This window comes from Trichechus manatus, unplaced genomic scaffold (assembly GCF_000243295.1).
Source record: "Trichechus manatus latirostris isolate Lorelei unplaced genomic scaffold, TriManLat1.0 scaffold00065, whole genome shotgun sequence".
In the NCBI taxonomy this organism is placed as follows: Eukaryota; Metazoa; Chordata; class Mammalia; order Sirenia; family Trichechidae; genus Trichechus; species Trichechus manatus.
Window position 1 is genome coordinate 9,181,288 of NW_004444001.1, and position 26,473 is coordinate 9,207,760.

Below are 26,473 nucleotides of genomic sequence, written 5' to 3' on the forward strand. Positions count from 1 at the left end.
CACTTTGCATGTATTATCTTACAAATATATGTATTATTATCCCCATTTCATAGATGAGGCTTGGGGAGGTTGAGTAACTTGCCTGAGTGGTGACACCTGGATTCAAACCCAGTCCATCTGGCTCCATAGGCTGAGTGCTTTACACTGTGCTGCACATCTTGTGTGGTTTCACTCTGAAATCATTAAACATGATGTGCCCTGCCAAGGTGGTAGCTCTGGGAAACTGCAGAGCTTTGCTCTCTGGCTTCTGATTCTGGTTCCGGACATGGAACCTGCCATTGTTAGGTACTGAGTAAATATTTAATGATGAAAACAAAAAGGTTGGATTCTTTTCTGTGCTATGACCACTGGAAGCGTATTCCACTAGACAGAATTTCGGCTGTTTTCCTGTCTGGTGCTGTTACCTCACAGAATAGGACCAGGGCCGTATCTCCTACTCAGGGAAGGGACAGGCAGAGGGATATGACTAAAGGGAGTGGGAGAGTTTTGAAACCAGAGGGTTATAAATTGTTTTGAGAGAAGACATATTAAGCTAAGTCAGCTCTCTCAAATACTAATTTTAAAAGCCTTCATAAACAATGCCTAGACAGTCAAAACAGTAATTATCTAGGTAATTTAGACATTTCTCCATCGGCTTGGCATTGGGACCCAGGTCATTCTGATTTCATGAGTCTTCTCCAAGGAATCCAGAAATGAAAGGTCAATGAGTAATATTAACAATAAAGCCCATCTCCTTCCCTGACAAATCAGCTTGCTGAGGAACCTGTTTCTCTGCACTTGGCTGGGGACTTCTGAGGTGGATGTGAAGAGTAGTCTCTGGCCCAGGGAGAGAAGAGCCTTAGCTGCAGTGGTGTTCTGGGCTTGCATCTGTTGCTACGATGGTGCCTAAAAGGAACAGTTGTGGGGCCGAGGGAGGTAAATGTAGGTGGTAGTTGATGGGAAACTTTATAAATGTCACCCCTTTTGTACCCCCCCTCCACACCCTCCTTTTCCAAAGTGTGGCCCCGTATGCCTTGCCCCATTGCCTAGGTCTCCATTTGCCACTTAATCGCAATCGTCCTATAGAAGGGGTAGGTAAAGAGACATCTGGTGAAGGCTGAAGGGAATCCAATGGATCGACCCCAATCTGTAGGATCCGGCTTTTTGGGCGGGGGTAGGGGTGGGGGAGGATTGTCTTAGACTTTGAGAGCCACAAGGGATCGCAAATCTAGTCCAAATTCTTTCCTTCCCAGATAATTCTGAAGCATAAAGTGACACGACTGGGGTGAAATAATAAGAGGGCTTTTATTGGTTTTATTTGCAAGCCCCCAGTACACGTACAGTGAAGACTCAGTGAATGTCGATTATGTGGAAGGACCCAGGGAGGGCCAAAGTATCCATGGAATTGGGCTACGTTTAGACCTCCAATTCTACACGGTCATCTATCTGTATTAGAGAAAACCACGTCGTCGCCGCCACAAATGGAGACATTCCGTCCCAAACTCTGGAAAAGAAAAGGGGGGGGGGAGGGGGCAGCGTAGGACCAGGTTTACGAGCCCTACGGCTCCGTAGGGAGAAGGGCGTTCCGACCAGGCTGGGCCGTAGGCGGTCACGTGGGTGGGATCCTAGCTTCCTGGAAGACGGACAGGCGGGGCTCTGGGTCTCCATAGAGACCGCTTCTCCTAGCAACCTGGCGGGCGTTGAGCAGAACCGCAGGCCTGATGGACTCCGAGAGCCTCCTGCTATCGCTGGAGTTGGCGTCCGGCAGTGGGCAGGGCCTCAGCCCCGACCGCCGGGCCTCCCTGCTCACTTCCCTCATGCTGGTTAAGCGCGACTACCGCTATGACCGGGTCCTCTTCTGGGGCCGCGTCCTCGGCCTCGTTGCCGATTACTACATCGCGCAGGGCTTGAGTGAGGACCAGCTCGCACCTCGCAAGACCCTCTACAGGTGGAGGCGATACCCGGGCGGGCGAGGCCTCGCGAGGATACGAAACGAGGCGCTTTTGCGGGGTCTGAAGGAATTGAAAAGGGGCGGGGCCGAGGGGTTGGGCCTACGAGGTCAAGGAAGCGGGTCCACAGGATCTGAGGGGGATGGAATAGGGAGGGGCTTGAGGGGCAGAGCCTGGGGACGGAAAGGGTCTTGGAAAATTGGTTGAGGGTTGAAGGGCTGGAACTGGGAGTTTTGGAACCTGAGAATAGAACGGAACTGGGCGGGGAAATGGATGGGCGAGGTCTGAGGGGGCGAGGAGAGTGGGGCGGGGTCTGGGACGACAGGTTCTCCTCTTGCAGCAGCCAAGTGAAGCTTAGATGCAGACGGGTTTCTAATAGAGGCGGGGCCAAGAGCGCCTGCAGAGCAAGGTGAAGGTTCTTGGAGAATGGAGGCTTGGAGTAGAAGCCAGGTGTCGGACCTGGCATTCCGAAGGACTCAGTTTGGAGAACCATCGGAAGCCCTGGGGGTGAGGGGATGCTATTTGGAAACGGATCTAGAAGCATCATCGGTGGAGATGTCGGCTCTGCAGGCAGGAGGCGCTCTTGGAAGGGGTTTAGAACTGGCGAAAATTCCCTGGACACTGCCATTCAGGACCATCCAGCCTTTTTTTGACTATCCCCAGCGATGGTGGGGAGCTAACCACCTTACACAGCAATCCTTTCAGAAGGCAGGAGTTGGAGACTTCATTTATCTGTCCATGCATCCATCCAACATTGATTGGGTGCCTCCTGTGCTAGACCTGGGCTTACAAAGGTGGCTAAGATGCACCCCTGTCTCCTAGTTGTCCACATCCTGGGGAGGCAGACGTGTTACCCAGAAATTACGTCATGGTGTATGAAAACTAGAACAGAGCTAGTACACAAAGGAGGACCAGAGGGAGGCATTCTCCTTGAGGGCAATTAAATAAGATTGCTAAGGGAATAACTTGCTTTGAGATTTGAAAGATGAGCAAGAGTTCTCCAGCAAGGTGTGGGAAAAGGTATGCCAGATAGAGGAAATAGTTTTGCCAGCACTTGTTGGCTGGACAGGGCTTGGAGTGTTTGGGGGAACAGCAGGTAGGTAAACGTGACAGTGACGGCATAGGGTGTCACATGAGACTGGATGGAGAGGCCAAGGGGGGTTCGAACGTTGTCCTGTAGGCCATAGGGAGCCATGATGGGTTTTAAGCAAGAAAAGCCTGCTCAGACCTGAGTGGGCAGGATGGCCTGGAAGGGGGATGAGCACTTAGGAGCTTGTTGCAATGTCCAGATGAGGGGGCCTGGAAGAAAGGGGTAGCTGAGGGAATGGAGGGGTGGGGGAGGGGATGAGTTGGAAAGATTTTAAAGTGGTAGATTTGGTAGGATTTGTGACTGATTGGATGTGGGGTGGTGGTAGTGAAGAAGAGGTCAAGGTGACTGCTGGTGCCACGCACTGGAAGAGAATTCAGGGAGCCACTCTAGGGAAGAAATAGTGAGTTTGGTGTGAGGTGCCTGGGGGGCAGGGTGTTAAGGAGGCATGTTAAAATACAGATCTGGATTTCAGAAGAGAAATTTGGGCTCAAAATAGAGATTGGGACTCAGTGCATTTTATTCTATAAGCATTTATTTATTGAGCATCTACTGTGTGCCAGGTATTGATCTAGGCACCAGGAATTCAGTGGTAAAGGAGACAAAATCCTTGTCTTCATGGAGCTTAGATTGTAGTGTATGTGTGTGGAGGGGAGAGACAGACAGTAAATACATATATGTTGTTTTAATTACCTGGTGCTGCTGTAAAAAAAATACCACAAGTGGGTGGCTTTAAAGAACAGAAATTTATTTCCTCACAGTTCTGGAGGCTAGAAGTTCAAATTCAGGGCATAGGCAAGGTTAGGCTCTCTCTCTCTCTGGTGTTCCTTGGTTGCTTGTAGATGTAGCTTCCTATGGTGTCTGTCTCCTCACTGTGTGTCCATCCAGAATAGATAGGTTTAGGACCCACCCTACTCTGGTATGACCACATTGATGTAAGAAAAGGAAACCCCTATTTCCAAAGGGTCATATTTACAGGTACAGGGGTTAGGAATTTAACAATTGTTTCGGGAGAACACAATTCAATCCATAACACATGTCATATGATGCTAAGTGCTAAGACAAAAAATAGAGCAGTAAAGGGGGGATAGAGATGCAGGATGGGGTGCTATTCTAAAAAGAGTGGTCAGCGTTGGGCTCTCTGATAAGGAGACATTTGAGAAGAGATCTGAAGGGACTGAGGGAGTGAAGTACGTGGCAAGTGCAAAGGCCCTGAGGCAGGCATGTCCTCAGTGAGTTTATGGAACCCCATAGATGTTAATGTGGCTGGAGAGGAGGGGGAGCATTGTAGGATATGAGATCAGAGAGGTAAGAGGTGGGGAGACAATCATGCAAGGCCGTGTGGGACATTGTAAGGACTTGGCTCAAAGGGCAACCATTGGAAGTTTCTGAATAGAGGAGTAACATGATCTGAGTTGGGATTTAACAGGGTCGGTCTGGTTGTTGGGTGGGGATAGACTGAAGGGAGAGCAGGTGTGGAAGCAGGAAGACAAGTTAGGAGACTACTGTAATATCCAGGCAAGAACAGATGGTGGCTTGAACCAGGGTGGAAGCAGTGGAGGTGGTGAGAGGTGGTTGGAGTCTGGAAGTAGCTGGGGCCCAGGGAGTCAGGTGGGTGAGACTGCAGAGAGAAAAAGAGGCGTGAGAATAGTACCCTGGAAGTATTTAAAGTACTGGAAGAGGGAGAAGGGAGATGTCGAAAGAAACAGAAATGGAAAAGCATTTATTGGCTTTTAGGGCCCGTGGATGATCTCCTGAGCAGTTTCTTGGAGTGGTAGGGGCAGAAGTAACAGTGTAGCGGGCTGAAGAGTGAAACTGAGGGGAAGATTGTTGTCCTGAGATTATTGTTCAGAGCTGGGGAAGAGAAAAAGGGCATTTTCTAGAAGGGACGTGGATTTGAGGATTGCTGTTGTTGTTTTAGAAGGCTGAGCAGTTTTATGTTGAGAAGGAGCCAGTGGAGAGTGAAGAACAAGGAAGATAAGCAGATACCAGGCTGGGGATGTAACCACTGACACTGACGGTTACAGAGGAGTGGGAGGGCCGTGATTCTTCTCCTGGCTGGAAGTGAGAAAGAAGGGGCTGGGCAGGGACTGGTGGCTGGTGAGGAGAGGAGGAGGAGAGATCCTTGAGCATGGGCTGGGCTTCCCTGAGAAGTGGGGGGAGATGGCTGTGCTGTTGGATCAGTAGGCAAACTGAGCATGAGTTTAGAGCTCCACCAAACAAGAACACGCCCAAATGTGGAAAGTTCAGCTTCCAGAAACTTCTCCAGAATTTCACAGCCCAGATATCTAGGAAGAAGCTCTTTTAACTTCAGCATATGTGAAACTTTTGCGACCTTTCAAAAAATAAAATTGAATTTGCATCACATATGGTGGTGGGGTGCACCATAAGCACTTAGGGCTTCTAAGGGTCTCAAAAGAGCATTGGGAGAAAGGTATGAATCCCAACAGCTTTTCTTGGGCCTAACTCCCTAAGGAGAAGGGGAGGCAGAAGACTGGGTGAGAGGGAGGCTGTGTTCTAGGGGTGATATGGATGTTGTTGGCAGCCTGAACTGCATGGAGTGGAGCCTCTTGCCCCCTGCCACGGAGGAGATGCTGCTGCAGACATCTGTGGTGAGCGGCCGCTTTCTGGGGGACCCCTCACATGAGTATGAACACACGGAGCTGCAGAAGGTGAACGATGGTGACAAGGTCTTTGAAGAAGAAGTGGTGGTGAGTGAAGAGGAGAGGACAAGGATGAGGAGGGCCTGGACTAAGAGGGCCTGGCCAGTAGAAACCCAGCCCAACAGAAGTCATGGCAACAACTGCTATTATTAATACGTCCACTCCTGCTGGGCCAGGTATTGGGTGTCTAGACACCATGCTGTCACGCATGTGTCACCTCTTAATCTTTACAGCTCTAGGAAGTTGGTACATGACTTTCCAGAGGAGGAAACTGAAGTTTAGAGAGGTTAAGTGACTTGCCCAGGGTCATGCAGCTCCTGAGCGACAGGATGGAGAGAGTGTATAGGCAGCCCCGTGGAAGTCTTATTCTGGGATGTGGGCTGTAGGAGGGATCTGTGTGCACTCTGGGGTAAGGGAGTGAGCACAGGCTCTGACGTTTTTGTATCAAAAAATGTTTTACTAGGTAATACATTCACATGGTTCAAAAGTCAAATGTAGAAAAAAAGTTGATGCCTTTTTTTCTAGGTCTGTGATGCCTCAGCTGCAATGCCTGCCCCCTCCCATCTGACAGACTTAACTCCTTGAGCCTCAGTTTCCCATCCCTGCCCACCAGTTATCCAGGCCCTCTTTCTGGGGACATTAGTGTTACAGTTTTGTATTTCTGTGTGTGTGTGTGTGTGTGTGTGTGTGTGTGTATCTTTCTGAATCTTTCTACTCAGTATGGTCTGGATCAGAAACAGCACCATGCCCTGGAAGTTAAAAATGCAGAATCTGGGTTCCCAGCCTCAGAACCTGCATTTTAACAAGATCCCCAGGGGATTTGAGTGCATGCTGAAGTGTGAGAAGCTGGCTTCCAGAGACATTTTATGAAAATACAAACTTCAGCAAATATCGTACTGTACATGTTCTCTTTTTACCTTTAGAAATAACAACAACAAATGGTAGCATGTTATACACACGTTTCTGCACCTTATCCTTTTCAATTAACAAATAAAAATATATTCAATTAACAGTATATTATATTAACAGGTCTTTCTATTCTGTGCAATAAAGAGCCTCCTCATTCTTTTTACCATGTGTACCATAATTTATTTAACCAGTGTCTTATTAATGGAAATGTGGCTTTCTGATTTTCGCTCTGACAAACAATGCCACAGTGAATGACCTTGTACACGTGTCATTTCCCATGTGTACACTCTATCTGAAAGATCAATTCCTAGAAACGGAATTGCTAGGTCAAAAGGTAAGGAGCCCAAGGTCTGAAACTAGACAAACCTGGAATTCAAACCCAGCCTCTCCACTTGAACCTGGGTAATCCCAAAAGCCTGGATCTAGGTCTGTGACGCCCCAGTTGCAAGCCCCGGCCTCTCACACCTGACAAGCTTACCCTTCCTGAGCCTAGGTTTTATTCTCTGAGATAATTATATTTGCTTTGCAGGTTTGTTTGGATTAAATGAGGTGACATAGGTAAAGCCCCTGGCCTAGGCACTTAGTAAATATTAGTTTCTATTTCCTCCTCTGTAAACAGTTCAGCTCAGCAGCTCATGGGAAGCAGGTGGCTCAGTGACTCTTGGGGGGCTTTCATTGACATGTTTTCCTTGTCAAACGCTGCTTTCCCCCAAACATCTCTGTGAAGTCCTTTTGTTCACGGTCTCTTGATATTAAGTGTAACCAAATTTCATCTGCATAAAAATTTTATAATATGGGAAGATGCAGGATATGAAATTATATAAACTGTGACTCTAATTTTGCTTTAATATATGCATAGAAGTAAAGAGACTAGAAGGATGCTTACCAACATACTATCTGTCAGTGATTATCTTTAGGAGATGGGATTGGATTATGAGCAGTTTTAATGATCTTAGGCATGCTTTTCTATATTTTACAAATATTCTGTAGTGAGCATGATTGCTTTTTTATTGTAAAAAGGCACAATAAGCAACATTTAAACAGGGTGATAGGATGGTATTTCTCTAGGATACACAGGAAACCATTAATGGTGGTTGACCCCAGGGAGGAGAGCTGGGGGTCTGAAAGACTACTTTTTTTGGAAGTCTTGAATTTTCACCACCTGTATTTTCCATTCAAAAATAAAAATAAGAAAGAAATCAAATCCTGTTAGGAGAGAAGGCGAGGGTTCACCCGTGGTGATTTTCCGTGCACCTGTCATCTATTCATGATGACCCAGGTGACATGGTCACGCAGAGGGTCCTTGGACCTGGGGTGAGTGGGCACAGTGCAGCAGCAGGATGGTTCCTTTCCTGTCTCCTCAGATTCAGATCAAAGAAGAGACCCGCTTGGTGTCCATCATTGACCAGATTGACAAAGCTGTGGCCATTATTCCCCGAGGTGCCCTCTTCAAGACCCCTTTTGGAACCACCCATGTCAATCGGACCTTTGAAGGTGAGTTCTCCGGGGCCTTTCTCAAGGGCTATAGGGCATCTCTTCCCAAGCACAGTCAGACGCATGTCCAGGAGCCCAGGGGTAACCTGCCCACTTCCTCAGAGAAGGAATAGCTGTGGCCACATCACCAGCTGATGATGTGCCCAGTGGCCTGGCATGCGTGGTTGACATGGGTTACCCAGTCACTGGACTCTGACTCTCTTCTGCCTGAGAGATGGGAGAGCATATGGCTCCTAACCAGGGTTTTGCATGGGTCTGGGCTATCTGCCTTTTCCCACCTCCCTCCCCTTTGGTTTGTCTTCATTGCAGGATCTGAACCAAGTTTGAGCTGAAGGAAACCTACTCCCTCTTATCCCTTCAGTTCTATGTTAGTGGTTAACTGAATCCTTTGAAAGCCCCTCCATGTGGTCACAGTGCAGAGAGAAAGGGAGCTGTGGGTTTGGGAACTGACATCCCCTTCCTGCCTGTTGCTTCCTTCTAGGACTGTCCTTGTCCGAGGCCAAGAAGCTCAGTTCCTACTTCCACTTCAAGGAGGCTGTTGAACTGAAGAACAAGACCTTGCTTGAGAAGGCTGACTTAGACCCTTCCCTGGACTTCATGGACTCCTTGGAGCATGATATCCCCAAAGGTAATGGCCCATTAATTCAAGGACATTGGAACTGCCCCTGGGTCAGAGCAATGGGCTGTGCCACCTGCTGTTCTCCTTTGAGAGCAGAACCAAGAGCCTGGGTGGGAACTGGTGGGTCATTGTGGGCCCTTGGAGCCCTGATGGTGTAGTGGTTAAGAGCTTAGTGGCTAACCAAAAGGTTGGCAGTTCGAATCTACCAGCTGCTCCTTGGAAACCCTGTGGGGCAGTTCTACTCTGTCCTATAGGGTTGCTATGAGTCTGAATCGACTCGACGACAACGGGTTTGGTTTGATTGTTTTTTGTGGTCCCTTGAGGATGAGGCTTCCCCAGGGTCCGGTTTTGGGCCCAGCTTATAGTGGACACTGAGTAAATGTTTGTTGAATGACAAAAATGGGAATGTCTTCCACATGCTTCCACAGATGGAAGTATCTCAGTATTGCACAGCAATCTTGGAGGCAAGCTGGGAGTCTTTCCCCAAACATTCCTGAAAACATCCTTGAAAATACTAGCCATACCTACCTTTCAAGTTTTAGGTTTTGGGGTGTGTGTGACATATAGCTAGTGCTCAGTAAGTGGGTGTTGATTGACTGGATAAAAAACCACCTGCTAAGAAAATGAGTTCTGTACATTAGTTTCCTGCTGTATGTGGGGCACCTTTTAATCTTAAAACGTACAGCTTCGGAGACCTTCTTGGCTCCAAGGCCCATCTGGCCCAGGCACAAAGCCAGCAGTTGTTGGAAGGCCACAGGTATTCCAGTCCCCTCCCTTAAGCATTGCCCATAGAGAAGGGCATGCCCTGGGAAGATGCTCTTTCTCGGAGACTCGGAGACTCCAGAATAGGTGCCAGGCTGTAGGTAGTTGGGGCCCAGACTCAGGCACTGACTCGGCACCCTGATTCTTTCCCTCCCCACGCTTGGTGTCTCTCTGAGAACTGGAGGGATCTGATGTTGATGATGATAATGGCAGTGATAGTGATAATGATAATAACAACTAATTCATAAAAGCAATGAGACTGCTTACTGTGTGCAAGGCACTGTGCTCAGTCCTTTCCACGGCTTATCTCACTTCAATCTTCACAGTCACCCTATGAGGTGGATACTATTATTATCCCCATTTTACAGATAATGAAACTGAGGTGCAGAGTTTAAGCCCAAGGAAACAGCGAATGTTAGAGCATTATACTCCTGGGCTCTGGCATTAACTGTGGTGTCAAGTAGGTGGTGGTTCGTTTTAAACGAACAAAGGGAATAGCTGGACAATAGTCACCCCCACCACGAGGGGGAGACAGACCCCTGAGGAGCAATGAGCAATCCATATGGGCTGGAACTCAGGAGAGGTGGGAGGGCAGTAGTGGTTAAAGGCAAGGGCTCTGGAATCAGCCAGCCTAGGTTAGAATTCTGGCTCTGTCACTTACTAGCTGTGTGATCTTAAACAAGTCCCTCAATTTCCTTGTACCTCAGTTTCCTCATTTCTATAAGGGCGTAATGATATTTTCTACCTGACCGGGGTTGTTACGAGAATTAAACACATATACAGAGTTAACATATATACAGAATACTTACAACAGCGCTTAACACATAGTAAGGACTCAAGTAAAAAATATTACTGATATTATTTTTAGTGGCAACAAAGCCTTAGAAGTGGGCCGGGCAGGCCTAGGAGAGCCTAGAAGGTCAAGGCAGTAGGAGCTGCTGGCAGTTTGTGGTTAGGTCTGTGAAATAAGGCAGTGGTGCGCAAGTGCACTTAGAAGGGACAAGGAGGCCACTTGGGAGCTACTGCAGTGCCTTAGGGGCCAGAAGATGTGTCCTGAGTGGATATTAGCCTCCATCAAGGAACAGCCACTCTGGCCTCTGCCACATGGGGGCGCCCGAGTCAAGCCCCCTGAGCATGGCCAATACTGCTGTGATGGATAGAAAGGGACTCGTAACCTTGAGGGAGATAAGGAGGGTTTATAGGGGCTGGGGCATTTCACATCCACCAGCTGCATTCCCCGGACCTCCCTTACTTATTTCCTCCAACTCTGCACTCCTGGCCTGGCCAGGAGCTGGAGGTGCCTGCACATCCCCTACTAATGAAGGGAGCCAGCAACGCTGTAGTGGTGGGACCCAGTGCCAGGGGCTGAGGGGTGGGCTGAGGAATCCTCTTAAATTGAGGGCAGCAGCCTGCCTCCCTGATTCGAATGTGGCTGGAATGCCCTCTCAGTGCTGACTTCTCAGCCTTCTCGCCTGCAGCTGGATGCTCCAGGGCTGGAGGAGGAGCTGGGCGATGGGGGAGCTAAGGCAACAGTGCCTCCTCTGCATGGATGGAGCCTCATCCCCTGTGTGGGGGGGTGGGGTGAAGGGGTGCTAGGGCCTTTGTAGCAAGACCAAAGCTGGCCAGATGGCTTCCTAAGGGAACCTCATCAGCCCTGTCTGCCCTGCCATTGAGGTAAAGGGCCACAGGAGGCCGATGTCTCTCCCAGCAGTGGGGAAGATGTGAGGCTTGAGGAGTCTTCCTAAAGACTGCTGAGGCCACCCTGATGTGCCCAGTGGACAAGTGAACCCAACAGGCCCCGGGACGTACGGGTTCGGGCCTGAGAGGTGGGTGAGTTGCAGTAGCCTAAGGCCCTAGACATCCTGCCCTAATGGTGGGCCTCCGGGCTGAAGAATCAGCTGCTGGCTCCACCTCCCAGTCCACCCAGTGCATCCTTGTCTTCAGTGCTGTGGACTTGGGAGCTGAGGGCCCCTGGCATCTCCTGTGTGTGTAGGCTTGAGGGGAGGGCTGACCTGGGCCTTACCTTGGGAAACCTCCCCAGGCCCCTGGGCCTGCAAGCCTCCTGCTCGCTTATTCCCTTAGCCACTCCCAGAAAACCTCCAGGAAGTCAGGCCCAGCTTTTTCTCATGATGCTTTGGTGGGGGCTGTGGTGTGGCGTGCGGGTGGAAGTGTGGATAGTGGGGGAAAGCAGACAGCTCTGATTTTGCGCCCGGGCTCCCTTCCTTACAGCTGGTGACAGCAGAATGAGCAGCGGGGAGACTGTCCTGCCAGGCAGACAGAAGCCCAAATTGGCTGGGCTGCTAAGCGGGGCCAAAATCCCTGGAAAGAGTTCCCCGGGACACCAGGACTAATGGGAGGGATGAGATTTGGCATCTGTTTTCTGCCCAGGTAAAATACATTATTTCCTCATGATGACCTGTCCTTTCTGGGTCTGAAGCAATTGTTCAGAAGTCTTTTTGTCACCTCTCAGCTGATGTGGTTCAGGTTGTCTCTGTCCCTGGGACTCTCCCTGCTCTCTCTGCCCGTGAAGGTAGGCCAGGAGCTCAGCAGCCTGTCCCTGGGCCAGCCTTGCCTAAAGAAAGGAGGGGGAGGGATATTGTCTGGGGCCACTTATAGCCTCATGAGCCATCCTGCCTCCCCTGGATCTGCAGAATTTGATGGGAATGGGTAGCTTTAGGGGCCACCACCTAGTTCTGGGGTGGCAGGACCATCCTCCTGGTGGGTGTAGGGCAATAGCTAAGAGTTCTCTGAACTTGGGCTGCAGTCAGGTGAGATGGATCGAGCACTAGGTCAGGAGGCGGGAGAGCAGATTTCTAGGTAGGACTCTGCCATTCGATGCAGTTTCAACTTTTCATCTTATCAGCAAATGGTCATTGAGCAGATACTACGCGCCAGGCACTTGGGATGCCATCGTGAACAAGATAAGGGTTTGGGAAGACCAAATTAAACAGTATGGGAAATGGAAATGTGGAAAGTGCCTTACAAACAAGGTCACTGGTGTCTTGGGAGGCAGAAAGGGGTGGGCAGAGCAGCGAGGGAGGCAGCACTGGAGGACTGGAGGGCAGAACTCCTTCCCCTGCTCCACTCTGAGGCTGGAGCAGAGATCTGAGGGAGCGGTCAAGCCAAGGACCATGGGGATCCATCACAAGCAAGTTCTCAGTGGCAATGTCCAGTTTGAGCAGCAGAGGGCAGCAAGGGGGCTGGCTGCCTGAAAAGTGGCCTTTAAAGTAGTGGGAGTTGGGAGGGTGGGGTAGGAGAAAGGGGCATTGGAAGGGAGGATCAGCCTTCTTTTTGGGGGAGGGGGTGCAGATAGCTTCTCCCACCCCAGTCCCTTTGAAGTCCGGCTAATGGGTGCTTGGCCTTCTGGACCAAGGGGTCTTGTCCTGCCCCTCTATTGATGAAACGGGAGTCTGTCCCCAGGCCTCTAGAGGGTTTGACTCTCTCTACTTTGTGGCAGGGAGGGGGTGTAGCTGCTCTGAGGGGAGGGACCCATGGCCTTTTTTTTTTTTTTTGGTAACATCACGTGGGTGTTGGTTTGAGGAGAGGGTTTAAGCCATCTATCTGCTGCCCCTGGACAGCCCTGATCCCCAGCCTGGCCCACTCCCTCCCTCAAATTTAATCTGAGCTTTGCTGCCTTTCTTCCTTGAGGGCGGGACAATGTAATTATGAGAAGCAGCACCCTTGCCTGAGGTCCCACCCTAGCAAGGTAGGTAGATGACCCTTGTGGCTCAGGAAAACCAGGAGGACTTCCTGCCAACTGCAACAGATCCCACTCCTGACTTACCGGCCTGTCTCCCCACGACATCCTCCAAAATCAGACCTTCTGGAGGAGTGGCTGCCAGGGTGCAGGAGAGGAAGTTTGGGGAGACTTGGGAGAGTGGGCCCTGGGGACTGCCAGGGCTACAGAAGGAGACCTTTTTCTCCCAGAGTCCTAGAGAAGGAGGCAGCAGCTGGCTGGGCCCAGCCTTTTCAGCAGTTGCAGTAAGAAAAGTGGGTGAAGGTGAGAGCAAGTGCCCGGCTATCCAGGTAGACGTACGTGACTCCAGGCACGTTGAGAGTCTGTGTGTTTCCTGGGCGACCAGCTGAGCCAGGGACATGGAGAGGAGGATGGGAGTGTGACTGGAATGCGAGGGAGGGAGGGAGGCAGTGCTGGCTGGCAGCCCCTCACATGTTGCTGACGTGCTCTGCCAGCACCCTCGGCCTGCTTGGCATTGTCCTCCCCCCTGGTGGGGGCGCTGTATTTCTCTAGCATCCTTGCCAGTTCCTCCTTGCCCTCTGCCGATGAACCTGGGCTGCTTTGTCTGAGATGCCCCCTCATCTACTGGAGGCAAGAGGTGGTCAGCCCTAAGGTAGATGGGTTGTTGTGGCGGAGGCTGAGACCCAGCCCTTGTCAAGGGTGTGCCAAGGTGTTGGTGACCTATGACCTGATAGTCCAGGTCGGGGAACTCCAGGGTAGCATTTGGCCCAGGCAATCCTCCCTGGCTAGGCAGAGGAGCAAAGCAGAGCTTGACCTTCCCAATTCAAAGGGCTGTGCAAATGTGGGCTCTATGGGCAGGGAGCGACTGTCTCTATAGGAAGCTGGCCTCAGATGATGCTCTGGGCCCTGGTGTGACTAAGGGAGCACTGGGGAGTAGTACCTTCCCAGGGCCTGTGCTTCTGGCCAAAGGCTGTGTGCAGTGCCTGGGAACACTGATTGGGCACACCACTGCTGCCCCCAGGCAGTATCTACTGATGTGTGACCAGGAGGGCAACACGCTAGGGCCTCTAGAACTCTGATGAGGGCAGGTCTGCGAGGTCAAGGAGGACTTTTGGAGCCCAATAGAAAGGTTGTGAGATCCAGGGGAACGCCTCCCCACTCCTTTCTTCTGGGCTGACTGGCTGGCACTGAGGGCCTGGGGAGCTGAATCAACTCTGCATGTGGCTTCCACATCATCATCCATGCACAGGTGGTGGCACTTGTGCTGGCAACTGCAGTGCTAAGGTGGGCTCCAGGATGCCTCTCGCCCTTAGCAGGGCTGAGCTGCTGGCAGGGTCAGGGGTTCTTGGCAGTCAGGTCTCTTGAATGCAGGGTGGCCCCCAGTGGGTGGGGACCAAGTGTGAGGCTGTGGGGTGTGGAGTGACCAGGGTGGGCCGTGGTTGGAGGAGGCCTGTGGGAAGCTGGGGCAGCGAAAGCAAAGCAGCCAGGCTGAACTGGCAGCCGATGAAGGCCTTGAGCAGCCCTCAGTGCATCGCTGGCCGGTCCAACACCAAAACCTTCAAAGCCTTTGCCTTTCTGGCAGGGAGCAAGTAAGAGCTTCGGCTGGGCTGGGAGAGGCCTCAGTGCTGGGCTGGGAGAGGCCTCAGTGCTGGGCTGGGAGAGGCCTCAGTGCGCAGGGGAATAGAAGCTCCAGATCCGCATCCAGAGGAGATTTTCCCAGGCTCCTTCCTCCCACACAGCGGCTCCCTCCCTTAGTTCTGGAGCTCAGTCAGACCCTTCCCGCCAAGTCCTCATGGCTGCACGACACAGCCCCAGGCTGGGTTTCTTCTATCTAGAGGAACAAAAACCAGGGCAGAACCCAATAAAGACAAAGGCTCATTAGCTGCAGCCCAAGTCCCCTCCTGCCAAGGATGGCTCCCAGTCTATGAGCTGCCTGCAAGGGCCACTGAGCTGGGAGGCCTGAAGTGGCTGAACCCCTAGTCTGGTCTAACCCATCTCAGGGCAAAAGGCTTCTGGGTCTGGGGGAGAGAGACCAAAATGGCATCCTGGGGGCACACCAGCCCAGGGCTACAGTGACTGCCTCAGTACAGAGAGGGAGTCTGGAGTCTCTTGTCGTCCAGCCCCAACGCCACTTGGCCATGGAGTCAGCCGCCTCCCCCACTCAACCTTTAACTAACTTGCTGACAGGAACAAAACTGACTGGTTTGCGTTTCACCTCTTTTCATTTCCTTTGCCCTCCCTCTGAAAGGCAGTTTAATGAGCAGTGAAATGGCTAAAAGGCAATCAGGAGGAGGAAAGTGCCTGGATAATTAAATTGTCTCCCCTTTTCCTGGTGAAACCTCTGCACCCGGACCTGGCTGCCTGAAGAGCTGGGCCTCACCTCTTGCTGCCTCCTCCCCAGGGTCCTGGAGCATCCAGATGGAGCGGAGCAACGCCTTGGTTGTGCTTCGTAGCCTGCTCTGGCCAGGCCTCACCTTCTACCACGCCCCCTGCACCAAGAACTACGGCTACATCTACGTGGGCACTGGGGAGAAGAACATAGACTTGCCCTTCATGCTGTAGGATGGGGGTCGGCCTGGGGATTTTTAATGTAAAGACTCTAAACGTTATTTTCATAAACTTCTGTGAACTTGGTCTGTTCGTTCTGTTCTACCCCCTCCCCCCACCTCAGTCTGGTGTCCAGGCTTTGAGGATAGGCCCAGCTGCAACTCTGAAGCAGGCAGCTGGGGTACTAGATGGTGACGATCAGTGGAAATGGCTGCAGCTGACAACCAGAGGCCCTTTGAGGGCAGCTTCTTGAACGCAGATGAGAGCTGTATATGGGCTAGGCACCCCAACTCCCCTCCTCCTTGCAGTCCCCTGGCTAAAGAGCAATCAGCTGTCAATAAAGATGGGAACCTGTGAGGCCATGAAGGCCCTCCAGTTACATTCACACGGCCCTTCACAAGAGATGAGTGACTCTATGCTCAGCAACCGGCCAGAAATGGGCCCAAAGCCCCACACCCCCCAAGAAGTGAGCACACACCCAGTGGGTAAACACATGAGCCTGGTTTATGACACTCCTCAGGCAAAACTGTCCCCCGGCCCTGAGCTCAGCCCAAGCCAGTCATGACACCACAGCAGTTGCCAAGGGGCCCAAGGCCTGCCCAGTCCTATCTCCCAGCACAGCTGCTGGGCAGGTGGAGGGCACAAATGCCCCTTGTGTCACTCGGTCATGCTGGGGGGGGGCCTGGCCGCCCTGGTGGGGTGGGCAGGAAGTACGATTGAGGCTGAGAGCTGCCCTACTCCACAGTGGAGGTGCTGCAGGGCCCTGGCCAGGTCCTCAGGAAGTCCCATTCTCAGTCAATGATACAACACCAAAGGTGTTCTTGAGTAGGAGACATTGTCCTTCAGCAGGGGGGACCCCACAGCCATGCGCACTTTGTTCCAGCGGTGGCCTTTATTGTAGATGGGCTTGACAGACCTGCGAGACCAGCGGGTCAGGTACCTGTAGAAGGAGGATAAGGAGGTGGCTGTGAGGGCCAGGGACCTGTGCTGGAGCTGGGAGAGTGGGGCACTGCCTCCTCGGGCCAAAGCCACAGTAGGCAGGCAAACCTTTTCACCAGTTTTCCTTTCTGGAAGGGTAGGGGCTTTTCCTGGGAGTAACCGCTGAGTGTGCTGTAAACAGATGGGCTGGGTTCTTGCTGCCGCGAGCGTGTGTGGCCGGGTCAGGGCCGGCAGGCTGCCCAGGGCCACGTGCTTCCTTGATCTTTATGAGTTGTCAATGTTTGTGTGTTTGCTGGGGGAGGCGGCAGCGAAGAGCTGCTCCAGAGCAGATCACTGCTTTCTGGCCTCAGCCATGGGGGGACAAGCTGATGTCAGGGCCTGGAGGAACCCTCCACTTTCCCCTACTTGGCTCACTCTACCACCCTAGGCTTTGGGGTGCTCCCCTGAGCAGCTGTAACCTCTGTAGGACCTCTGACCCTCACCCAGCCTGTGACAGGGCTCGTGAGTGCAGACCCAGCCCAGGAAGGTTCCTGTAAGTAGAAGGGGGGCAGGGAAGATGGCTGCCGCCCATGGTCCTTTGGCCTCCTTTGGGGATGGTCAGGGCTGATAGTTCCTGGAAAAGTGGCTCATGCCGGCTGGGACTGGGGTTTACTCTGTCCAGAATGGAACCTGGATCCTGTCCAAAGGCCCATCCTTTGTCCTGCAAGCTCAGCCATAGCAAAGGCCAGTCATCCTCCCCGGCAGCCACGCTAGCTTGGGGCTCAACCCAGTTCCCTTAAACCCAAAACCCAAACCTGTTGCTGTTGAGTTGATTCCGACTCATCTTTTAGAGACCCTCAAATGAGAGTGTTTTTTTTTCACTTAAAAAATTAATAACCTTGGCTAAAAATTTTTAGATAAAAAAAGTGAAAAGATGATCGTTGATTTATACATTTAAATTGAGCTTCCCGGACTCCTGTCTCTGCCCCTTAGCCCTGCGCAGAGGGCTCAGCTCTGCGAAGAAGCTGCAGGAGGTGCTGGCCTGCACGCCAAGTGTGGCTGGGTGGGAAGGGAGGCCCTCCCCATGCCTACTGCAGACCTCATGCCCAGCCAGGGACAGCAAGCCAGTCAAGGCACAGGGAGGAAAACACCTGGCAGGCCCCTTTGTTGGCATCTCCCAGTCTTCAGTGGGGATGGGTGAAGACAGGGTGTGGAAGCAGGCTCCCAGAAGGGGGTACTCACTGGGATTCAGGGACTCAAGCAGGTCCTGAGGCTGGCCAGGTTCTCCAGAGCTACTGCCCCAGGACTGTTCTTTGCCCCATGCCCTGGAGAGACTTGAGGGAAGCTAGGCTCCAGCTAGCCCTGGCCCTGTGCCTGTGCCACAGTCAGCTCTCTGGAATACCCTAACTCTAGGAAGTACCAAGGCTCCTTCCTACCTCTCCTGCAGGGGGCAGGGAGGAGAGGGACGCAGCAGAAGAACACAGCCCGGCTCCAACGGGCCCCAGCTGAGCCTGGGCGAGTGTATGGTGGCTCAAGGACCTCTGGGTAGAATCACAAAGTCCCTTACAAAGGAACCAATCTCCCTCATAGCCTGGACTCCCTCTTCCCCCTCAGGGTGGCCTTTTGCAACCCAAGAGCCCCCACACATCATCAATCCTGTGTCACGTTAAAGGACACCAGATGTATGGGAGGGCGCCTGGCCTCGCTTCAAAGGCCTGAGGGTGGGATGGATTGTGTCCTCACGCCTGCCTGCTGTCTCTTAAAAAGATGGGGGGGTGGGGGGGCTCAACCCTAAATGGTCCACATCACATTTGGGAGAGACAGGAAGAGGTTAATATGTCCTGCTTTCCTGGGGCTGCTGGCAGATGGCCCAGCTGGCAATGTGGGAGGTGCAGGTGGAGGTGGGCACGGGGCCAGGGTGCTAGTGAGGCGTTGGTGAAGGCCCAGCCTCCAGGGGCAGGGGAGGCAAGGTACCGGGAAGCAGCCCTGCATTCCTGCCTCCTGCACCCCCAGCCCAGCAATGTGGGGCTGGTACCCGCCTGGCCTCACCCCTCCACGCTTGGATTTTGTCAGGGACCTAGGATGCATGCTGGGGGGTGGGGTGTCTTGCTTTGCTTCAACCGTCTTTGGTCCCTACAGAGAGCAGTTCCATCTTCTTCACTCCAGACTGGGAATGGCCAGTGGCAGCTAGACAAACTGAAGGAAGGAGGGACCACTGGTAGAGGAGAACAAAAAGAAACCCCCAAATCAACTTTACAGATCTGGATCTACACTCAACACCTCAGGGGTATTATAGACTCAGGAATGTGTGAACGTGGTGATGTCAGAGATGGGGAGGAAGGGGAACTCCAAATAGCACGGCTGCTTAAGTGTTAGACAGGGATCTGCTTTTACACTAGAGGGGCCACCTGTGACCTTCCAGGGTCTGGGGGCCTTCTCCTCATCTGTAAAACCTCAGGACCTCCTGGGCCACCATGTACAGCTGTACAGGTTGTTAACTGTATAACTCCAGAGAACGCCATTCACCATCATGAATGCTGCCCTGAAGTTGTGCAGGGCATGACTTGCACAGCTGTATACAGCAGCCCTGTCTCAGAGCCCTCCCATTTCTAAGACCTCATCCTATCCTTTAGTAACCCCAGTGCTAGAGAGAGCCAGGATACTGCAAGTTTGTAGAAGCGATCTGACATCCCCATAGCAACCCAATGTGATGTCATAAACAGTGGATTAGCACTTTCTAACATCCAATCAGCAGAGCAGGCCTTCTTATTCTCTGCCCCTGTGCTAAGTGCCTTACTGGTGAGGGAAGAAGAAAGAGGCTGAGGCCAGCAGGGGAGGGTGAGAGAAGTGCGTGCAGTATGAACCGCAGCAGTGTTGGACTGGGGGGGTGGGGGTGGGCTGCTCAGCTGGAAGGGAGTGAAAAGAACGGCCAGGGACACCCAGCTGTCCTGAGTGGCGGGACGAGCACCCGCATGGCTTCCCCAGCAGAGTGCAGTGAGAGCTGCAGGCCTACAGAAGGCTCAGGCTGTGGACACCCAGGCGTGCTTACCGGTTGAGCTGGGGTTTGTTCTTGGGAACAAACCCTTCAGGAAGCCGAGGCCTGTGATTTGGGAACAGACCTGTGTGGAGGAAGAGCGTGTAAGTGGATGGTCTGTGCAGCTCCCTCGGCAGCTCTTAGGGGGCCAGAGGGAAAGCTGAGGGGTGAGGAGGCTGGGGTGGGGGTGAGTCTGATTTCAAGACTCTGGGTGTCCACTTCTCTTCCAGAAGGGGATTCCTACCTGCCCGGTGGGCCATCTTCACACACTCTTCTATCTTGTGGTGCTCTTCCCGGCACAGGCCCGTGATCCTTCGGGGCAGCATACCTCCATGAGGCCGGATGAACTGACTCAGCAACAGGACATCCTAGTGGAAATGGAAAACCAACAGGAGGACAACAGAACCCAGGGTCAGCTGGGCTGGCTTTTGAAGCTGGGGAGTCAGGGAAGACGCCTGTATCCCAGTCCTTGAAGACTCTTGCATCTCTCTTGGGCCACCTCTACCTAAGACCACGCCCTCCACACAGAGCTGTGCACACTGGTCTGCTACCTTCACCCTAACAAGAGTTAAATGCCACCTGTACTAAGATTTTCTGTACCTCGTCATGAGATAATCTATTGACAGTCTACGTTAGAGAACAGAAATTTTTCAAGAAGTGCTAACAATCTTTTATGTACCTGCAGTATCTTTCCTGGTGAGGAAAGGTCTGTTGAGTTACTCCTTGGGTGGGGTAGGAGGTACTAAAACAAATTTCCCCAAAAGAGGGAAAACCTGCACCATTTCAACCCCCAAAGCCTACACGTCACAGGCCAGAGTACAGGCAGACAGACTGTCCACCTTCCTCTCATTCCTCCAAAGTGCTAGGCAGGCCTACACGTTGAGAAGGAAGGGACCAGGCTGTGAAGAAACATGGTAGGTTTCACCCCACATCTTCTAAGGCCAGATGTGTAGGGTGCCTGGGCTTCTGTTGGAATATCCATTCCTGCCAGGCTGCTTTGGACGGGTCAAGGCAACAAGGATGAACAGAACCAGAATCAAGAGAAGAGACCACCTTCCCCACAACTCTCAAAGGCTGGCTGGGTAATTGCCTTACAAATACTGAGTGGGTTAAACAAAACTCGCCATCCTCCACACCACCCCCAGCGGCCTGGCAGGCCAGTCTCAGCAGTCATGTTCCACGAAACTGACTTGCTGCCCTTGAGGAGCCTCGCTGGATAACCGCAGATTTGTTTTAATCACTGGACAGCTCCTGAGGGACCTAGGCCCCTCATTCCCACCCCTGTAATCTTCAGAATCTGATGAAAAGAACTGGATTGGATTAATCCAGGGCTAATAAACTGTGCTCACAGCCCCAGACCCCCACCTTAGGCTGCCAAGCAAGCTGACGGTTTTATGCAGCTCAGGCTAATGGTGCTCTGAGTGGAAAGGTGTAAAAGGAAAAACGATCAGACTTCTTCTGCTGGATAAACAGAGCCAAGTATGTTTCCTGGAAACAGCTGGTAGGAAGAGTACCCCATGGCGGCCAGGCAGATGGGGGTTCACATCCCCACTGGCCACCAGGATTCCAAGTATGCCCACAACCCCACTCACTTCCATGTCACAGAAGCCTGTGAACACTGTCCGTTTGCCTCCAAGCTGTCTATTACTCCAGGTGGCCATCAGTAGAAGGGCCCTGGGACACAGCAGAAGAGCCCCCCTGGCTGCAGTGGTGTGAAGCCAAGGCTCCCCAGTCTAGGAGATTAGCTGGGTCATTCTGTTCAGATCCCACAGGCACGTGGTCTCTCCTGCTCTTACTGCCCAGCCAGGATCACTGGCCTTTAAGCCATCCCATTCCACAGAGGGGCACAGGGACAACTTGCAGGTCAAATTGGCCCAGAGCCTGAATCATCTGCACTCCAAAAATAGGGTGCTTAATGTCACCAATGAGAGCTCAAAAGAACAAGTAGGATTTCTCCATGCTGTGTCCTTTCCCCTAGGCCCTCCTGTTTCCAGAGATGTACAGAGAGGGAGTCAGCAACCTGGGCTCTGCCCAGCTCTGTATTCATGGAGTTTGTATCCCAGGTCTGAAATTAACTAGCTGGGTGAGCGAGGCAAATTAATCAACCTCTCCATGCCTCAAATGTCCTCATCTGTAAAACGAGGGTGAAAAAAACACCTACTTCATAGGGTTATTGTGCAAATGAAGTAAATTAAGACATGTAAGCACCTACAACAGTGCCGGACACATAGTAAGCACTCAAGACATGTTACCTATCATTGTTATTTGCTATTATCTTCTTTTCTGGGAAACAGCAACTCTAGGAAAGCTAGAACAATCAGGAGTCTTTGTAGCTTCAGTATGGAAAGAGACAGTAGTATGTTCCCAGATCACAATGAGGACAAAGAGCCTCTTTAAATACATCCGCTCATTGTAAAAGGAGGAAAGCCAACTCCAGATCATGATTCCACCCCTTAGAGAACACAGCCCCCAAAAGGACTGGGGTACAGGGCCATGGTGGTCTGAACTGCAACCAAAAATAAACAAAAACTCCCAGCTGTTAAGTCGATTCCAACTTATGGCGACCCCATGCATGTCAGAGTAGAACTACGCTCTGTAGGGTTTTCAATGGCTGATTTTTCAGAAGTAGACTGCCAGGTCTTTCTTCCAAGTGCCTCTGGGTGGGTCTGAACTGAAAACCTGCCAGTTAGTAGTTGAATGCTTAATCATTTTTGCCACCCTGGGATTCCAAAACCATGAACTAAATCAGTGGCTCTCAATTCCGGCTGCACGTTAGAATGACCTGAGGAGCTTTAAAAAACAATGAGCTCAGGCTCCAGCCCAGACCAAGTGAATGAATCTCTTGGGGTGTGCCTTAAGCATTTTTTTTAAAGCTCCCTTGTGATTATAATGGGCAGTGAGGATGAGAAGCACTGGATGAAATGCTTCTGTTTGGTGGCTCTCCAACCTGCAGCAGTGGCTAAAGTGCTGAGGTCTTGGCCTGCAGACTCACCTCGTAATTGTACTTGTGCTTCAGGTTCCAACGACAGATGGGGCACTGGCCAGAGGGGTTAGGGGGATGTGGACTCTCCTTGGGGGTTCCTGTGATGTGGCCTTCGATCTAGGAGGCAGAGAAAGAGAGCCGGTGAGGGAGAGGGCCAGTGTGGAGCCAGGTATCTTTGAGCAAGCCCCCCAAATGGTGGAAATGCTGATGAAAGTTTATCTCCGGGGGTCTTGTGGGAGCACGTAACAGGTCTCTCCAGCCTGAACCATGGTGGTAGCCATGGGGATGTGGTTTGGTGGCTGGCAGGGTTACTGGAAACCATCTGAACTTAATACTGGTAGCAAGAAGGAAGGGTTTGCTGCATCTGTTGAATGCTACCTTTCCATCCTTAAAAATACAAAACAAAAATACCTGCTGAACATTTTGATTTCTTCCCCTGACCCCCTATGGGAAAAAGAATACACATCCATGGTAAAGAGTTTCAAACCGCAAAAGAGCAGAGAGTCGAAAGAAAGTCTCCCTCTCAGCCCACATGAACTCCTCAGAGGAAACTGCAGTTCATTTCAGGTACCTGAAAAAGAGCCATCTATGCCAGTGGTTCTCAGTCGGGGCGATTGAGCCCCTCAGGGGACATGTATTTGAAAATGCCTGCAGACATTTTTGTTGTCACGATGGAGGAGTGGGGTTTGCTAATGATATCTAGTGGGTAGAAGCTGGGGATGCTGCTAAATACCCTATAATGACCAAGAGAGTCCCACAACAAGTAATGTTCTAACTCAACGTGCCAATAACGCTGAGGCTGAGAAACTTTAGCCCGTGTCTGTGCACAAGCAGACATCCGTGTGTACTCCTCTTCCCCTCCCCTTTTTTAAAATGCAACTGGGAAGATACATTCTTCTGTCTTGCTCCTTCCTTTTATTATTCTGGATGCCATTCTTGAAACCCGGCCGAGGCCACATGTGAAATGACCTCCCTGTTGATGCCTGGCTGGTTGTCTCTGTCTGCTGTGCCACAGCCTTGGAAGTACTAAGCTCAATAAACCAATGATCCGGGGGTCTGCTCCAACTGCAAGAGGGGGAGCTTAGCAAGCCTTGCTGACTGAGGCCATGGGTTATGAGAGTGTGGCTGGGACAGGTTTGAGAGGCTTTGGGAGGAAAGCAATACTGCCTACTGGGGGAGAACTGGAGAAAAGGAGAGGGGGCTGAAAATAAATAGCTGGCTGTCAGGGCACTGCCACCTACCTTTCTGCCAAGGCAACCATAACTATACCCTAAATGGAAATGTCGTGGGTTACAGAAAATGTACAGGTGCATGGCAGGACTGGGAGGAGGGTTTAGGTGGGCTGGTGTGGGGCGGAGGGAGAGAATTAGCATTTCCTGACTCCCCATTATGTATCTGGTTCTGTGCTAATAACAGGTCATAGGTATCATCTCATTAAATTCCTACAAATTCCTAGTGAGGTAGGCATCATGAGACCCCAGAGAGCAATACCCGAGGTCACCCGTAGCAGCGCCTCTCCAGGCAGGGAGGGGCTCTTCCCTTCCCCCTGGGCTTTCCCAGTGCCACAGTGCCCCCAGGTTCTTTCCACAAATAGCAGATTCATGTCCCACATGGAAAACTCTTTACACTCAACAAGCAGATGTGTTTCTCTTCTCCAGCATGGAGTTTAGGGGTGAATGCTTGTTTTGGCTTTAAATAAGGGAGCCAAAAAAGGTGTCCTAATAGAATAGGGCCCCTAAGATGACAGAACTCCTTTGAGGTTAAGCAGTGAAAAGGTTGACAGAGTATTCTGGGGAAGACTCAAAGAGGGAACCCTACAGGCTCATCCTGGGGATAAGACTGCCTTAGGGAGGACTGAGCTTGGCCGGCTGCCAGAAGGATTAAATCCCTGGTTGAGATGGAAGTTAGAGAGGCTTCTGGGAGCTCTGTGGAGTGGCTGAGGATTCCTTGGAGACATGGAGGACCACGTGAAAATGACGCTGTCTTTTAGGGATTATAGGATAATCTAGGCCCCATGACTCCCCAAGGGAGGGAGGTGAGATGGGCCCAATGAGGGAAAGGGGGCAGTGGGTGGATGAAGAATTGTTCCAGCTTTCCTACCAACAGACAAGCCAGGGCGCCAGAGTGCTTTACCTTTTAACTGCATCACTTAAGGAGTACCTTAGTCATTCTAGGCAGAAAGGAAAGGAACTGAGGTCCAGGCTCCTGGCCCGGGATCAACTTCCTCTGGCTCTCTAGCCTGCCATTGCCTTAGTTTCTCCTCTGGGAAACTGATTTATCACCTGCCAAAGAACATATCAGCAAAGGTCTCTGAGACCTGTCATACAAAAGCCCACTTTAACCAAGTAACGAATGCCTCGGCTCAGGCACAGTGACTGTTCCTGATTAACCACACTATAGCACACAGCTTAAAAAAGAATCGATTTGTGGGATTTATGGTCACAGAAGGAGCTGATTCTGGGCCAGGAGTCTAGTTTGGGCCTCCCTCCTTTCCTCAGAGGAGCAGCCAGGCAGCTCCAAGCATTAAAGAGGTTAGAAATGGCCAAATTCATGATACTTACTATAGTTGTCTTCCCTTCTTGGATCTCCACCACTATAGAGATAAAGAGGAAAAATTAGGCCAGCCATTTAATAAGGAACAGGGAGTTTCAAATAACAGCTCAAATTCTACACTTGCAGAAAGACAGAGCCTTTACTCTGCATTCTCCCACGGTCAATGCAGGCGCTCTGCCTTAGAGGCTGGGTAGGCAAGCCCAGCATGCCCAGGTGGTACCAGCTCTCCCGGATTCAGGGTCTCCACACTGCTTTTGCCTTTCATCTTGGTTCTATCCAAGGGGAACTGGCAGGGTCCTGCCCCACCGATGCTAGCAATGACCCAGGAGTAGTGGAGCAGAGGCATTTATCAAACACAATTGGTTTCTGACCTGGAAGAGTTTGCAATCTAAGCTAGAGCACTGAACTAACACTGTGACCACACAGTAGACAAAATGAGACAAGTCCACTCCTAAAACCTGTCCTGAGAGCCTCCTGTACGAGGACAGTTGTGTGAGTTAAGTTCTCTTCTCTCCTCTCCCTGCAGGGCTGCATTTTGTCATCTAACTGGAGGGGGGTGGTGGAAGAGTGGGACCTGGGCAAGGGGCCTGCAGATATTGGGTCCAGGCAGAATTTCAAGGAAAGTGCTGCAATTCCAAACCCAGAGGGATCCCTCAGCTCTGTCTATTTAGGTCTGAGGCAGTCAGACAAGAACCCCAGGGCAAGACAATTAGCCACAGACATCTGTCAAGCTGTAAGTATTTCCTGCCCTGTGAACCAGGATGCTGAATGACAACCACAACAATAATCAAAGGAAGAACGAAACTAATAATCTACATTCAGCAAATATGATCAAATAGAAAGTTCTTCGGCATACTTCGTTGTTTTTCTAATCTTTAGAAAGACAGACGCCACATAAAATCGTTAGCACAGGAACTGGCACATAGCAAATGCTCAACAAATACTAGCTTTTAATTTTAGGGCGCAAATACTTGTCATGGTCCTCTCCTGACTGCTAATTACTATAAAAGAAAACTTGGGCCCACACAGCTGGGCTGCAAACTGTCTCCCCAAATCCTAACATCATATATATACATATATACACATATTTTTATTGTACTTCAGGTGAAGGCTTACAGAACAAATAGTTTCTCATGAAACAGTAGGACACATACTGTTTTATGACATTGTTTAACAACCCCACAACATGTCAACCCTCTCCCTTCTCGACCTTTTTTTTTTTGGTGAAAATACACATAGCCAAAGATACACCATTTCAAAAATTTCTACATGCACAGTT

General features: G+C 51.3%; 2 protein-coding genes across 2 annotated transcripts in view; one reads left to right on the forward strand and one right to left on the reverse strand.

The window, feature by feature from the left end:
• The first annotated feature begins 1,638 nt into the window (after nucleotides 1-1,638).
• RSPH9 (radial spoke head component 9) lies at nucleotides 1,639-15,782 on the forward strand. Its single transcript, XM_004379501.2, has 5 exons — nucleotides 1,639-1,927; nucleotides 5,561-5,726; nucleotides 7,952-8,081; nucleotides 8,563-8,709; nucleotides 15,561-15,782. The coding sequence occupies exons 1-5, from the start codon at nucleotides 1,701-1,703 to the stop codon at nucleotides 15,719-15,721; spliced, it is 831 nt and encodes a 276-aa protein (XP_004379558.1). The 5' UTR covers nucleotides 1,639-1,700; the 3' UTR covers nucleotides 15,722-15,782.
• A 410-nt stretch (nucleotides 15,783-16,192) lies between these two features.
• MRPS18A (mitochondrial ribosomal protein S18A) overlaps nucleotides 16,193-26,473 on the reverse strand; it is a 21,287-nt gene continuing 11,006 nt past the window's right edge. Inside the window, exons 2-6 of the mRNA XM_004379502.2 lie at nucleotides 25,203-25,234; nucleotides 22,651-22,758; nucleotides 19,903-20,026; nucleotides 19,674-19,743; nucleotides 16,193-16,646 (exon numbers count right to left, since the gene is read on the reverse strand). Of these exons, the coding sequence (XP_004379559.1) occupies nucleotides 16,502-16,646; nucleotides 19,674-19,743; nucleotides 19,903-20,026; nucleotides 22,651-22,758; nucleotides 25,203-25,234 (479 nt within the window). The 3' untranslated portion in view covers nucleotides 16,193-16,501. The remainder of the gene's footprint in view (nucleotides 16,647-19,673; nucleotides 19,744-19,902; nucleotides 20,027-22,650; nucleotides 22,759-25,202; nucleotides 25,235-26,473) is intronic.

Coding starts and splice junctions, on each gene's coding strand:
- RSPH9 (XM_004379501.2), top strand. CDS start 1,701: ATGGACTCCGAGAGCCTCCTGCTATCGCTGGAGTTGGCGTCCGGCAGT. Junction 5,727..7,951: donor TCTTTGAAGAAGAAGTGGTG/GTGAGTGAAGAG, acceptor CTGTCTCCTCAG/ATTCAGATCAAAGAAGAGAC. Junction 8,710..15,560: donor GGAGCATGATATCCCCAAAG/GTAATGGCCCAT, acceptor CCTCCTCCCCAG/GGTCCTGGAGCATCCAGATG.